Raw genomic sequence first — 15,601 nt, forward strand, 5'->3', positions numbered from 1 at the left:
CAATTATTTGAAATTGAAATAATATTTCACAATATTACAGTTTTTACTGTGGTGTAAAATAAATAAATATTATTTATTTATATGCATAAATAAATGCAACCTTAGAGAGGTTGAAACATTTAAAACATTTAAATGACCCCAAACTTTTGAACAGTAGTGTATTATTCTATTTGATATTAATATGTAAAACATTGTGCAATCACTGTAGGATTTGTCATGTATTAACGTAAGAATCTGATATGGTTGTTAGAACTCACGTGTATCCTGCTGTCTTTCAGTGCGGGACCGTCCTCAGCTAGTCTGAGGATGAAGAGGCCCATGTTATATTCCTTCCCTCCTCGCAGACTAAAGCCAAAACCTCTCTGTCCTCTCTCTAACTCCACGGGATAACAGCCCTGAAAAGCAATGTTTTGGCATATCAAGATAAGCAATCTAAATTTAACTTCAAGACTGTTCAGATTACATATAACTGCAGTGTAAAGTCACTAAACTATGCAAATATAATATCACACATTTCTTGCTTTCATCAGAAACATTCTGTTCTGAGTGAAAAAGCAAACTACTCTTCCACACCTGTCAGCGCTAATGAGAAATGACACTTGATTTGCATATCTCAGCTCAGTCTTCATCATTATATATGACTTATTTTGCAAACATTTCCTCCATTTCATTGCTCATAAAGTTACTGTAGCCTATAGTGAGAAAGCGTGAGGTGACAAATGCTTCCATCTCAAAGTTTTAAATGTAATTTAATCTTCATAAAACATGGGCTGCATGAAAATGAAGTACTTACATCGGTTGCATAATAATCGTTAAACTCCATTACTGCGAGCCTAACAGGAATTATCACTCCGAGCACTGCAGCCGTCTCGTTTAAATCTCACCTGCTTTGGTCCTGAGGTGATGACAGTACCCGTCTCACCCCGAGGCAGGGATTTGTACTCCGCTCGGGCCATGGTGTCTTTCCTCTCCTCCGTCTCGATGCCATTCCTATATGACACACAATTAAAGGCTGCTTTAGGCCATTACATGAACTGGTGAGCAAAATAAAAGCATCTCCGTTCATCCAACGTCATGTTATTCACAGCTAATAGAGTTTTTGTTCATGAGAATGTGCAGCAAAATTGTAATTCCTACAAAGAGGCTGAGGGTCTCTGTTCCAGACGTCAACGGTCTGCCGAGCTCATTACATTCTTTTGTCGGTCTTAAGTGTGGGTAAAAGCTTCAACAGTGGCTGCCCATTTTATCTGAGCCTTGACTGTGGAGCGAGTTCACAACAAGACTACTCAATTTTTGTGCTGAAAAGGATGACCTGGACCATGTGCTTGGGCTTGAAATGAAAAGAGAGGTAGTGAGCGTTCTTGACAGAAGAGAAATGGAAAGAGGTCACTGTAAATGGAAGGATGTAAATGGGGTGGGTAGGAACTTTAAAATCTAAAAGGTTTGTGTGTTGACTGTAATGATTGTGTTATGAGTGAACTGTCCGTCGGGATGGGGCTTGTACCTGTCATCTCGGTTGGCAGGCTGCTGTCCCACGGCTCTGTGCTGAGAGGCTGGGCTCTGCTTGGCTGAACTAGTGCCTGACGGAGGTCCGCTGTGTTCTGAAAAATAAATAGGATTATGAGTGTGGCAGAAAAACACATACACACACAACTCCAACCCAAGTTTCAGTTTCAAACTTCAAAGTCAAATGCTTCAACAACTTTCTGTTACAGAACAAAATAAATATGCAATCTATAGTTTCCTTCTACCAGCTCACTGTTCACAAAAATCAATATATTTTCGCAAAAGCTTACCCTCCTCAGGCACGACGGTGAGGGCAACAGTGTTTCCAGCTTCTTTGATGAGCTGCACAATGTCATTGTGTGACAGCTCAACAATGGACTGGCCATTCACAGCAGAGATACGGTCGCCCACTTTTAGCCGACCGCAGCGGTCTGTGGGACTGCCGTCTATGATGCGGCCAATCTTATGAGGGATAACTGGGGACAGAGGGATGGTTATTTCATTTATACATCTTAGACATACTGACAGACTACAAGAACAACAAGATCTGAGATGGTTATAAACCACTGAGAAGTGCTTTCAATAACTCCAGAAACAGCAGTCAGGAGAAATACTATGAATATAGAATAGAATATAGATATACTATGAAATGACCATGCCAGTGTATATATAATGCAATTTTTCATTGTTCAAATACTTTCTCAAACTAAACTAAAATATTTTTGTATACACTACCGTTTAAAAGTTTGGGGTCAGTACGATCTTTATTGCAAGAAATCACTACTTTTATTCAGCAAGGATGCTTAAAAATGATCAGAAGTGACAGGGCATTTAAAAAGGCATTTATAATGTTACAAAAGATTTCTAGTTCAAATAAATGCGGTTCTTTTGAACTTTCTATTCAAAGAATCCTGAGAAGAAATGTATCGCGATTTCCACAAAAATCGACCGTATTCAGCGTTGATAATAATAAAGAATGACTCTTGAGCAGCAAATCAGATCATATTAGAATGATTTCTGAAGGATCATGTGACACTGAAGACTGGAGTAATGATTTCTTTGACATCACATAAAAAAAATCATGTTTTAAAACATTAAAATAGAAAAGATTTATTTCAAATTGTACTAATATTTCACCCATAATTTTCAACCTTGCAGCATAACTTCATCCTACAAATGTTCACAGCGTTTTCCCTTATTCAGAGCTAATAGTAATAGCCATTAGATCTGAATAAGCTCTGGGTTTATTACTGTTATACTTCATAGATAAGCTAGATTTGATTTTATTATTGTAATTGCATTGTACAGCATATCACACCTTCAAGCGACTGGATGAAAGACATAATGTAGATTTTCAGCCACATTTTCAACAATGTTATGAGTCTGTAGTTGCACATCTGAAGCTGACAGCAAAGAAGCAAAAAGCTCAAGAAACGGGATGGGGTGAGAAGGAGAGACTAATGGAGAACAGCTTTGAAAGTCATTTCTAACCTCCAGGCGGAGGCTTGTTTTTAGAGGTGAGGATGACAAATCCGAAGCCCTCGTTGTCCTTGCGCTGAAGAGTGACTTCGTAGGGCTGAGGGTGGCCGTGGCCGGACACATCGATGTGGGGGGGTTTGGGTGAGCCGTTGACCAGCGCTGGAGCTTGTGGAGCCTGAGGTTGTCCTCCATCATCATCCTCTCTGTCTGCTCAAGCACATACAATATTCAGTGTTTAAATGTACAAAGATTTGATTTCAGACACATTTCAAGTCATTTTTGTATTGCTTTATTTAACAATAACAACACTGGTACTGTACCATGTATAAATTTAGCCAACGATGATGTTGTGCGGATCATTTTTACAGTTATATAAAGTAAATGGTCGCTGGTGGTGAGTAATTCTCTTTTACATACTCGCCAAAGCCAGATTAAGCTTTTCTAATGATAATTACTGGTGTTTGTCTTAAACCTCTTGAATTGTTTATAAAATGATTTTGGGTAATTTGATTATTTTCTAAGGTTAAGCAACTAATAACATTGTACACTTAGTCCTGCTTAACACAATTTGTAATTTGCATTCATTCTGCAAAACTGAGTTGATGCCATCTGGCCTCGATGATTTGTGAAGGAACTATAGGCACAAAAAACAAACTCTTACAATGCTCAACATGAAGTAAAACAAACGAACAAAATCCCTGTGTGATTTAACAAAACTGAAAAAGAACATTTATGAAAGTGTTGAAAAAAAACTGCCATGAGGCATAAAGCCAAATTTCATAATGACTTCATAATTGAAGTTTTTTCCCCCAAAATTACCCAGTGTGTGTTGTTCTTTCATGGTTACTCAGCGCTTCTGAGTCATCGTTCTGTTTGTAGCACATAAAGAGTCCTCTGCTTTGACTGAAAACCCTGGTCAATAAATTTTGATTTTGTGGTTATTATTTTATAGCCCAACTCGGCCTTTCACTCAGAACTAATGGAGCGAAACGCTAATTCCTCACAGGGAGTGGATCGTGTTCCAGACATGAGTGCTGGGTATCACTGAAACCTCTGGAGGACGTCAACAACAGTCAGGAAATAAACGCAGGCATGCACTGATCATATAGGGGGGTGCAAACCTGTATGGGTGAGCTTTCTGCGCACGGTCAACATCACCTGCCCGTTGCGGGCAGCGTTGGTCATGAGCTCCAGAACTTGTTTGTGAGATTTGCCTTTGACGGGAACGCCGTCAATACAGATGAGCTCATCTCCAGCCCGCAGACGCCCATCCTTCTCTGCGGCACCCAGAGGAACGATGGCACCAATGTACACCTAAAGAGAGATGGTGTGGTTAAAGGTCACATCATTTTCTGTTGTGACAATATGGTGACGAATCACTGTGAAGCATGTCAACGCTCACTGGCTGATCCGGTCCTTCTCCACCCAGCACTCTGAACCCGAATCCAGTCTCCTGGTTCCTCTTGATAAACACGTCCAGCTCTTTAGTGTTGGAGGCTGAAAAAAGAAAAGAAAAACAGCAAAATTAGCTGTCAGACATAAATTGTGGTGTAAACAACAATTCTGTCTCACATGACCACAACCATGTCACAAATGTCAAGGTAGAACTCACGTTTGCTGTCCAGCATGGCTTTAGACTTGAGGTAGAGCTCAGATGGGTCCAGTTTTGGGGAGCTGGAGCGGATGGCAAGTGGAGGGAAGGGGAGAGTCTGGGGCGCAGGCTCAGCCGGACTGGGAGTTTCAGTACTGACGGAGCTGGTGGAAACGTCCTGCTTCTGGGTAATGGGAATAGCTGAGGTGAGCTAAACGAACAGATGGACAAACATTACCCAAGCATTCATCAACGTTCCAGCACTTCAGTGAATAACACTCTTCAGTACTATCCTAAACCCTGGCATTTCAAATTAATATTATTAGGCTATTATGTAAAATGCTTTAAAGGATAAAGAAACATTGAAAATGTGGTGTATTGATCGGAATATCTGCATGATTATGTACCAAACAAGCATGAATCTTCATTATTTGTCATGGAGTCACTCAAACGTGCCTTTATGACTCACACTGTTTATATCCGTGTTGAATACAATGCTATACAAACAGCACTGAAATTAATAGTCAACATTTGAGCCTGTGTGAGAAACACTTGAGAGAGACGCCCACTAGGAAGCGCTCCTGAGGGGCCTGTTGACTCGGCAGAGATGTTCGCTGCAGAAACTGTTGTTTGCCTTGAAGTGATTCGCCATACCCTGCTCTTAAAATAACATTATAGCGTTTGGCACTTGCTCTGTGAATAATGTACGACCGCAAGGAACTCGTTTTGCTGAAAAACCGAGAACATGGCCGATAAATAATTCACCCTGCTTCATCTTCATTTCATCAAAATTCCCCAGTGTGTCTGAATTAAATCCCCAAAATTGAGTAATTAAAAGACATTTAGCTGAACTTACAGGTTTCAGAGACTTCACGGGAGATGTCTGACCTGCAGGCACAAACAGATATAAAGAGGGAAATGAGAATGAGCAAGTACAGTTGGAAAAGAACGTTCCGAGACTAAATAATTAGTCAGGGCCGTTTATTGTTGGAAAAAACGCAATTCATCAGTTTATTTATTACATTTAATACCTTTAAATGTGGAGTGTGTCAAACAAACAGAGCATGTTTTCAAAAGAAATCAGCCTACAAATGGCTTACTTACTGCAAAAAAGGTATACTAAGTTTTTAACATTAAACTTTTTTTTGCACACTTTACCATTAATACCAATATCAAGAGGTTTGCAAAATATTAATCATGTCAACATGTCCATCAGCACATTAGAATGATTTCTGAAGGATCATGTGACACTGACAAGACTGGAGTAACGACGCTGAAAATTCAGCTTTGCCATCATAGGTATAAATTACATTTTAAAATATATTAAAATAGCATTAAAAAAAATCTTTCCGACCCCAAACTTTTGAATGGCAGTGTAGAGGAATATATATAAAAAATATTAAAATCCAAAACTTTTTATTCCAGAAGCTGGATTTCAATCTGGTTTATATTAATACAATGGGAAAAAAATAAAAAAATAAACGGTGGCCACTAAGGGGCAGTGTAATCCACATTGCATTTATGTATACTGGAAAAGTAAATTAGATGACATAATATACACAGTGTGGGGTATGATGACCTGTGACAGGCATGTTTATGTACAGTATTAAGTGTGTGTGTGTGTGTGTGTGTGTGTGTGTAATATGATAAAGCCCTGTATGTTACCTTTCAATACTAATAAGGTCTAGCAGTCTTTATTAAAAAACTGACAATGTAGAACATCCACACCAGCTATATGCAGTGCTTTGTGAAGATTTGAGCACATGACGGTGTTTGTAAAAGTCAGAGAAGAAAAGCTTGCTTATGAATACGCTTGACCTTTTGCAGCCACAACCCGATAGCAGCACTGTGACAGCCGAATCTTGGAAGTGAGCAAATGAACACAGAACCTGATATTTTCACTTGGGCTCCAGACAAACCACAGACTAGATGCAATATAGATCTGTGTGTATAGCCGCCATGCGCCCGCTGCTGTGCATGCAAATGCAGGCTTCAGTTCAATTAAAACGCTGTTGGGGGGTTTCTCTACAAGTTCAGATGGTAGAATTGGTGTAACAAATGTTTTAATGAGATTCATACTGTATATGAAGTATTGATTAAGTGTCCACAAACTGGAGAAGCACAAACTGAAGTTGTAATCAGAGACTTTGTACACAAATGAAGAGTAGTTAATAATGACATCACTTTATCTCGATTACTTCACAAATGAACTTTAATCACAACAGTAACCTGATGTACCGAAATGGTGTGATCTAGTATTTTCAGTGTCACGGTGCATAAGTGCGAACACTCTTTCCTTTAGGCTTTAACAGACTCATATGATGTTCAGTCTCTCACTCAAACACAACCGTCTATCTGTTTCAGCTCTCACCCTCCCTGCTATGTCTCTCGCTCTATTCTTCTTCACACATCTTCAGTTTACACTTTTTCTTAAACTTTGTCTCTCTGAGTTTATTGTTATCTAAGGGTACGTTTACACGAGAATAAAAACTGAAAAGTTTTTCGTGTGCAGACGACAACGTTGTCAGGCCAGTAGTTGGCGATGTTACTTTCTAAAGAAAAGCTACGTACCCATAGAATGAACATGTAATACACATGATTGAAGTTTGAAGCCCATTTTCAAAAGTTTGCATTTTCAGGTCCCCAAATTTTGGCATTGTTGTGTAAATTAACAGCCAAAATGCATAAAAAGTTAAGTTAAAAAATGTGTCCCCTAAAACAATGAAATCCTTTTTGTTAATTGCAATAAAAAAATAATTTTAGATGAAAAACTTGAATAATTTTTTTTTTTTTTATTCTGCCATTGCAGCTAACTGAAATAAAATGAGTTGAAAATTAAGTTGAAGTACTAAAACTAAAACTGAGATAAAAAAATAAATTAAACCTAAACAGCAATATTTAATGTGATTGTCATTTTTAATAGTTTTATCTTTTTTAAATGACTAAAATTTATTTTATGTCACATTTTAAGTTTAGGATCCTCTATAATTTATATACTGTAACATTATTACTAAAACTTACCCAAAAATTAAAAATAATAATAATTAATTAAATATATCAATAAATACTACAATAGTATATAAACAATACTAAAATAACTATAAATGATGATATAACTAATAAATGATAAATGATGACAGAATATACATTTTTGGGTTAACTATCCCTTTAACTGTCACTAGGGCCAGATATGGCATGCAATGGGGGACTAGTCAAACATTGTTGGGTGTAACTGGCCACACTCTCTCCATCACTCACCTCCTCTGAGCACCAGCACGTTGACCTCGCTGCCCACAGGCAGGTCTTTGAGGATGTCCACCACCTGGGAGTGGGACAGGGTCTGTACATTCTGCCTGTTAATGTCCTTTATCACATCCCCCTTCAGCAGACCTCGGCACCACTGCGCGTCCAGAATCATCTTCACCTTCTGGCCCAGCGGACAGTCTGCGATGGCAAAGCCGAATCCACTCGGCCCCTTTACCAAAGGCACACTGACCAGCTCGGGCTGCAGCAGGGTGCTCTCCCCCACCTCTGGGTAGCGTCCATTGGGCATTGCTGCAGCTGCAGCTGGGTGTCTGCTATCGGTGCTCATGTAATGGAGGTCCTGCAGGGAGGGGGTGCCTTCTGAATGGATGGGCTGCCCGTCCATCCCCGGCATGGCAGTCATTATGTCGCCTGTGCCCTCTTCGCTGGAATTGGTGTCCTCTGGGAGTGGGTATCCACGGCACAAGACCATATCCACATACTGATTCACAGGAATGGACTGGAACATCTGCACCACATCTGCATGGGTCTTTCCTAGCACACATGCACCGTTTATGTCCACTATAACATCACCTACATAAGAGAGGAAGAAAAAGCATGAATGAAGTAGACGTCGGATCTGTTCCAAACCCTAGTGTGCTGCCTACCTAGACAGCATGTTTAAGCACCAAAACTGCAATCCTGATGCAAAAGCTGTTCCAAAAAGGATGGAGCAAAGTTTTTATGCATTTGAAAAATACATTGATTTGGCCTAAATGTAAGGCATCACATGACAAGCCCAGACAATTTGTTCCATGTAATTATAATCCACTATTTACCCCAATTTTTGTGTGTAATATGTGCTTTTAGTATTATTGATATTATACTATTATAGTATTTATTAACATTTTGAATTAGTTTTCATTTTCATATTTTCACTTTAGGTTTATTTTGTTATATGCTTTTGTAATTTTCATTTAAGTTTTCAAGTTCAAGATTTTCATGTTTTTCATTTACATTTTCATTAGTTTTATTTCAATGAATGAAAAAGATTTTATATAGTTTTAGTTAACAATAACAATACTGTTTTTGTGCTTATTAGAATATTTCGTTTTAGCTTATCAACATGCTAACACTTCAAAGTGTGTATAAAATACATATTTTTGGATTTAGTCTAAGGTAGCGTGAATGCAGCACTTCCAAAATGCATTGCACCAATTTTAGTGAACATGTATATAGAATATATATATCTCAGTGCTGAAAAGTATCAACTGTTCATAATAAGTTCTTATTAAAACACAATTTTACCCAATATCTGTGTGTGCTATGCAATTTGCTTTAGCTTAGCAACATTAGACTCATGCACTCCATATGTGTGTGGGATGTGACCATTAAAGTTGGCTATTTGTATTTAAGTCTATATAGAGCCTTTTAAATCAGTCACAAATAAGATATAATTTTACCCAGCATAGTGACTTTGAAGGTAACTGTAGACAACAGACAGCAACTCACTAGGATCTGGAACATAACTACGGTGTCAATTTCAGCTCAAACTTCGGCACAAACAAATCCTGCCAGTGTGTTTAAACTGTTCATTTTGATTCCAGCAATGAGAGCTGTCTTGGCTCCTTCTGTTCTGTTCATGGGGGAATCTGTATGGAGTATGATATGCAGTGATAAAGAGGCAGTGCCCACATAACCATTACTCGAGCTAAAGTCAATGATCCGCTCAGTTGGTGCAGTCTATCTAATGGTAAGTGTGTCTATTGATCAATGCCGAGAACGTTGGGGGATTCCAGCATTCTTTTCTATTCCGGACCACTCAATGGCTTCCTTCCAGGCTCGCTTCACTTCTTGAAAGTGATTGTTCTACCCGAGTCATCCTGCTGCTTATACAGTAATATTGGCATGGAAAACACTGTCAAAGCACCACAAGCATCAATGTTTCTTTCAGATCACCAGGAACTCGCATGTAACTGGGCCAGGTCTACAACTAGCCATGATGGGAATAGTTTTGAGATCATGGTGAGTTTAGATGTTATGTAAACAAAAATGTAAATTATTTCTTACTGGCCGGCCCAATGAGAATTGCATATCTGTTAACTAATCAGTTTAGCTGACTTTTATTCAAATAATTGCTGTTCTTTTGAACTTTCTATTCATTAAAGAATCCTGAAAAATAAATGTATGTTTCATCAAAAGTATTAAGCAGCACAATGATTTTCAACACTGATAATCAGAAATGTTACTTGAGCAGCAAGATAATAATGGTTTCTGAAGGATCATGTGACACTGAATCCTGGAGTAATGGCTGCAGAAAACCATCACAGGAATACATTGCATTTAAAAATATATTAAAATAGAAAGCAATTTGAAATTGTAATAATATTTCACAATATAACTGTAGGAGGCATGGCTTTGGATCGTATGCTTTTGATGCTAGCAGGCTAAAGTTAGCATTTCCCAGATCACCTATTGCACCTTTAACAGCTTGTGCCAGCGCAAACCCTCTTTTGGCCTTAGAAAAACTACTGTCAGGATTTACAAATAACACGCTGTGAAAACTAAGCGTTGAAAAGGCCTTATTGCATATGCATTAGTAGGAGTTTATGGGAGTATTTTAATGAATCATGCAAGGTGATTTACTAAGGTTTGCGCTAGTCAATTTACTGGTATTTGCACCATTATTTACTGCCCAAAAAAAGCATGTCTTAAACCAGAAGCTAATTTGTGCTGCTCTTGGTAGATTGTGTTGGTCACTATGGGCTAGATTGTGTTGGTCACTATGGAAATGATCTGGCTGTGCCTGTGTTCTTTAATTTGCGAGTTGTCAGTAGATCACATGCAGAACTTTCCACTGCCATCAGCACTTTTTTGGAATTGCACTCTCATGCTAAATTCTCACTCTCATTACCCTGTGTAGTCAATCTGGCCCTAAATGAGTTGGGACCAGACTCTGGCAGAGCAAGACAAATACCAACATAACAGGGCTGCCAACTCTCACGACTCACGCAATTGACACTTTTCACACGCTCTCACGCCACACATCCATTTTCTCACACACAGAAAAATTGCGGAGCAAAGGGGTACTTTTAATATTAAACTAATTCTCAGCTCTTATTAGTGTTTTTCAACCATGGAAAGAGGTCAATATAACAGCAGGAGAATAATTATGTCACATAACGTTACATTTACCTCACGAAAGCCATTTAATGACCATAGCATGTTAATTGAATAGAAAAAATAGCTAGAGATATTTTGCTGAGCACTATATTACATATTTATTATATATTTACTTATGTCATTAAATAATTGTTATTATAACCAAAACTGCATTATATTTAATTGAATTTGTTATTTTTAACCTTTAATAATACCAGATTGGGCCCTCTATGTTTACAGCATTACGTGAGATTATTTTTTTAAAATAAAATTTAAAATAAACATGTATCCAAATTAGTCAATATTGAATCAAAATCGGAATCAAATCACAAGAATGGAATTGAAATCTTGAAATTTTTGTCAAGCAATAATAAAAACTGTATCCTAACAGTCATTGTACAAACATTGTAACATGTTGTCACTAAACTTCATGAAATTCTATTTAGTTACCAAATGTTTTGACAATCACAATTACACTTATTGTGATGCAATATTTGCATCACAATAAGTGTATGTGATGCAAATATCGTATCACATTGCATCCCCCCCCCCCACCACCCACCCCCCAAGAAATCTCACTCCAAGCTAAACTCAAAAGTTGGCAGCCCTGACATAAGTAAACAGTGAGAATCTACAATTAAAATATTTGTAATGGATTCATGTTTTGCCGGGTCAAAGAGAGGCTCATAAACCGCCTTCTATGGCTTTTTTGATAGCCTTGACAAAATGTAAGAATTTGCATAAAGAAATTGGATGCAGATGAATTAACCCCTCAGCACGCCTCTTTGAACCAGCTGAAGCATGTTTATTGCGCCACACTCGAATCCAGAATTAAATGTATATCTCGGTTTAACTGTTTTACAATTCTATGTACAGATTGATGTCTCCAGAGAGCCAGTATACTGGCAGTTGTTTCCTCACATTGTAATGGAGGGTAGAGAGTGTTGGTGTAAGCGCTGCAATTATCGCCAAACGCGACTCTGCAGGAAAGCCAGTTCCCCTGATGCTCACCCACTGATTCTGATTTATTCTATCGCTATCTACGTAATCCCGCTGTGGGCACTTTCACAGGATTATTTACTTGGAATCAGGTAACCCAGCAATGTGCCAAGAAATGGATGTGGCATCCGACAATGTGATTGAATGAGCCAGGGTGTTAATGTGTTTAACTATACTTAGATCCAATTAATTACCTGATGGCTTATCAATATTCATAAAATAAGCAACATGTTGCCTCAGAGCTAAATGAACAGGAGCCAAGCGAATTTACCCGAAGTGATTTTGTTATCGTGTGCGGCGGGTCCATCTCTCAGGACGTTTTTCACTTGAAGGAATTCATCTGGTCGGTCTCCACCGATGATGGTGAAACCGAAGCCCTGAGGACTCTTCTTCAGAGTTGTGCGCAGGATAGCACCCTGCAACTGAGATGGGTCCCGTGTGAATCCCCTCAAACCAGCTTCATCTAAAAAGACAGAGAGTGAGTATGTGAGACTCACAATTCAAAACTTGTTTACTGGGCAAGACAAGGTGTGTGTACTTAAGCAAGCTGTTGGTAGAGAAATCTCAAATGTCTGTCAAAATGAATGAAGTTCCCTTTTAATCTAATCTGTTCCTGCAGTGTTTATTACTGCACAACTGAAACCATCAGGAAAAAAGGCTCAGAAAGAAACAGAGTACAGAGAGAACAGGGGGGAATATAACACAGAGAGAACTACAGAAAAAGAGGGAAGTCTGGATTCCATTAGTCATTCGTATTGAATAATGCAACAGAGAGAGAAATAGAGAGCGAGAGTAAAAGATACTTTACTAAAGGAGTGAATGATTGTTCTGTAAATATCCACATACACTTCAATGAATCATCGCAGTCCATTCATTACACTTTACCTCAATTACTCCTCACCATTTACCCTCAGAGCAGCATATTCATAAGAGTGTTCTGGTTAAGAACTTTTCATTAATTATCACTAATTCAATGCTCAAACTACATTTGCTGATGTTTTCATCTGATAAAATGTTTTCTGATGAGCTGATAATGATTTCCTGTTTTTTTTTTCTTAAAACACATGCAAATTGCATGCAAATTTTGCTATAGTGAGGACATAGTTTGAACTACTATAAATGAAAAAATATTATTACAATTTAAATGAACTGTTTTCTTATTTAATATGTTTTAAAATGTAATTGTTATTCCTGTGATGGCAAATCTGCATCATCACTCCAGTCTTCAGTGTCACATGATCCTTCAGAAATCAATGTAATATGCTGATTTGGTGCTCTATAAACATTTCTTACTTTTATCAATGTTGAAAACCGTTGTGCTGCTTAATATTTTTGTGGAAACCATGATACTGTTTCAAGATGAATGGAAAGTTCAAATGAACAGCAATAATTTGAAATGTTTTGATGTAATATAAAAGTCTTTACGGTCACTTTTGATCAAGTTAATTCATCCTTGCTAAATAGAAGTATTCATTTATTTAAAAAAAAAAACTTACTAACCCCAAACTTTTGATCGGTGGTAGAATAACTTACAACAAAAACAACAACAAAAAGACTAGTCAAATATTGCACAATAGTTTTGGGTATCATTCTCTACTTCACCAATGATGATGCTTTCCAATTCTTGAGGGGAATATTACACATTTCCAAATTCCATTCTATAATTATTGGATTTCACAAAAAAACCCTGAGGACTGTGCAAATGATGTGTTGAGAGTATCCATTAAATAAAAGAGCCTGTTTCTTGCTGCTCAACAAGTTATGTGAAGCACAACAGCACTGAGCACTTACATCAGATAACCACACAGAGTTATAAAACAATATAGACTGAAACTAGCAATTATATAAAAATAATGTAGACACTGAAAATGCAGCTGTCCCTTTCTCTCTTTTCTGTATTTTTATTTATTTTTTATCACACGGTTTGAGTGTCTGAAGTTCACTGTGGTTCCATGTTGTTTTCATTTTTGGGTGAACTATCCCTTTAAGATGAAGGTGTTCAACACTGACTCTGAATCAGCTGTAAATGGCGGATCGTACACTAATTACTGTCATTTATAACACAGCGGTTTCATTTTTTTTATTGTCTCATTTGAGAGTGCCAGCAGCATCAGATGAGGCCACATCAATCTCATTAGGAGAGCAGGAATGGATATCTCACCATGTGCGGTGGGAATTGGATTTGCATAATGGCCACATTGATGAGTCGGACTGGCCCTATGAAAAGGATTATGTTGATTGTAATAACCATGGCACACATTTGAACTATCCGCCACAAGTACGTGCGAGTTGGTTGTTGGTCACAGGTACACACAAACCCATAGTTGCATACTAGATTTATCCCTCTCTCTCTGCCTGTAGTGCTGTTTTCACATTCAGCCAGTGAGGGAATTGTGGGAAAAGGAGGGTTGATGTTTATGTTCACTATATTATGCTTCTCATGCATAAAGGGCTGCTGAGTCAGATTATGAAATGTCAGAGTATAATTAAAGGTGTAGTATGAGCGAGGTGTGTGTGTGTGTGTGTGTGTGTGTGTGTGTGTGTGTGTGTAATTGTACAACTCTCTTTGTGAGGACCAGTTTGAGTTTTAGACCATTGGAGTGAGGACAAAGAGAGTAAAGTGAGTGAGTGAGTGAGTGTGTGTGTGTGTGTGTGTGTGTGTGTGTGTGTGTGTGTGTGTGTGTGTGTGTGTGTGTCTCCATAAGGATAGTAATACCACACATTTTTAATACCACATTTTTTGGTCCCCATGAAGAAAACAGATTATAAATCACACTAAATATTTTTTAATGTAAAAATGCAGAATGTTTTCCGAGGGTTGTGTTTAGGGGAGAGAATATTCTGTACAGTTAACAATCATTATGTCTATAGAAAGTCCCCATAAAACATGTAATTCCAACACGTGTTAGTGTGTGTGTGTGTGTGTGTGTGTGTGTGTGTGTGTGTGTGTGTGTGTGTGTGTGTGTGTGTGTGTGTGTGTGTACGTGTTAGTGTGTGTGTGTGTGTGTGTGTGTGTGTGTGTGTGTGTGTGTGTGTGTGTGTGTGTGTGTGTGTGTATGTGTTGTCGGAAATGACCCGAAGGCACAAGCGGAGTGGCGAGAGCTATAATTGTTTTATAATTGCTTGAGTATATGAATAAAATAAATGAAATGCATTAATTTTGTCTTTACTCTTATAATGGTGGGTAGAATTGTATAGTTATGGCTATAATATCTGATTATTCTCTGAAAACACTGCATTATATTTTTGCTTATATTTGTACACACTCATCCCTGTCCTCTTCTCCACTAGGCAGTAACCATCCACTCATTAAAGTGTCTTGGCCAGCTAACAGAGCACAGCGTAGGGGGGCAGCGTCTGCTTTCACTAATGAGACAGAACAGACGTCCACTGCCAGCCTTCCAGAGGGGATAGGAGAACAAAATCAGTGCTCAGAGGACACAGGAACACACAGGAGACAGCAAAGCTCAGGGAGTCCAGACAACTAACAGCCAAAGTCTGGTTTAACCTTGAACAAGCTGAAACTGAACTGAAGTCATGTGTTGGCCAGTCAAAATATAAAATGTATCATTCAGATAAAACAGGACATAATTTCAGAGTCATTTGGAAGTGGCCTCGGTA

The 15,601-nt window shown here is 38.3% G+C and overlaps 1 protein-coding gene across 3 annotated transcripts in view; it reads right to left on the reverse strand.

The window, feature by feature from the left end:
- Positions 1 to 15,601, reverse strand: part of magi3a (membrane associated guanylate kinase, WW and PDZ domain containing 3a) — a 130,667-nt gene that overhangs the window by 6,287 nt on the left and 108,779 nt on the right. For 2 of the 3 annotated variants that reach the window (XM_081385891.1, XM_081385889.1), the window contains exons 10-20: positions 12,252 to 12,443; positions 7,835 to 8,413; positions 5,433 to 5,464; positions 4,598 to 4,787; positions 4,388 to 4,482; positions 4,107 to 4,299; positions 2,998 to 3,192; positions 1,797 to 1,982; positions 1,505 to 1,601; positions 885 to 990; positions 258 to 395 (exon numbers count right to left, since the gene is read on the reverse strand). In XM_081385891.1, coding sequence (XP_081242017.1) covers positions 258 to 395; positions 885 to 990; positions 1,505 to 1,601; positions 1,797 to 1,982; positions 2,998 to 3,192; positions 4,107 to 4,299; positions 4,388 to 4,482; positions 4,598 to 4,787; positions 5,433 to 5,464; positions 7,835 to 8,413; positions 12,252 to 12,443 — 2,003 coding nt within the window. The remainder of the gene's footprint in view (positions 1 to 257; positions 396 to 884; positions 991 to 1,504; positions 1,602 to 1,796; positions 1,983 to 2,997; positions 3,193 to 4,106; positions 4,300 to 4,387; positions 4,483 to 4,597; positions 4,788 to 5,432; positions 5,465 to 7,834; positions 8,414 to 12,251; positions 12,444 to 15,601) is intronic. The other variant, XM_081385890.1, reaches the window with a different exon arrangement.

The sequence above is a fragment of the Scardinius erythrophthalmus genome, assembly GCF_964197995.2.
Source record: "Scardinius erythrophthalmus genome assembly, chromosome: 15".
NCBI classification, from domain to species: Eukaryota; Metazoa; Chordata; class Actinopteri; order Cypriniformes; family Leuciscidae; genus Scardinius; species Scardinius erythrophthalmus.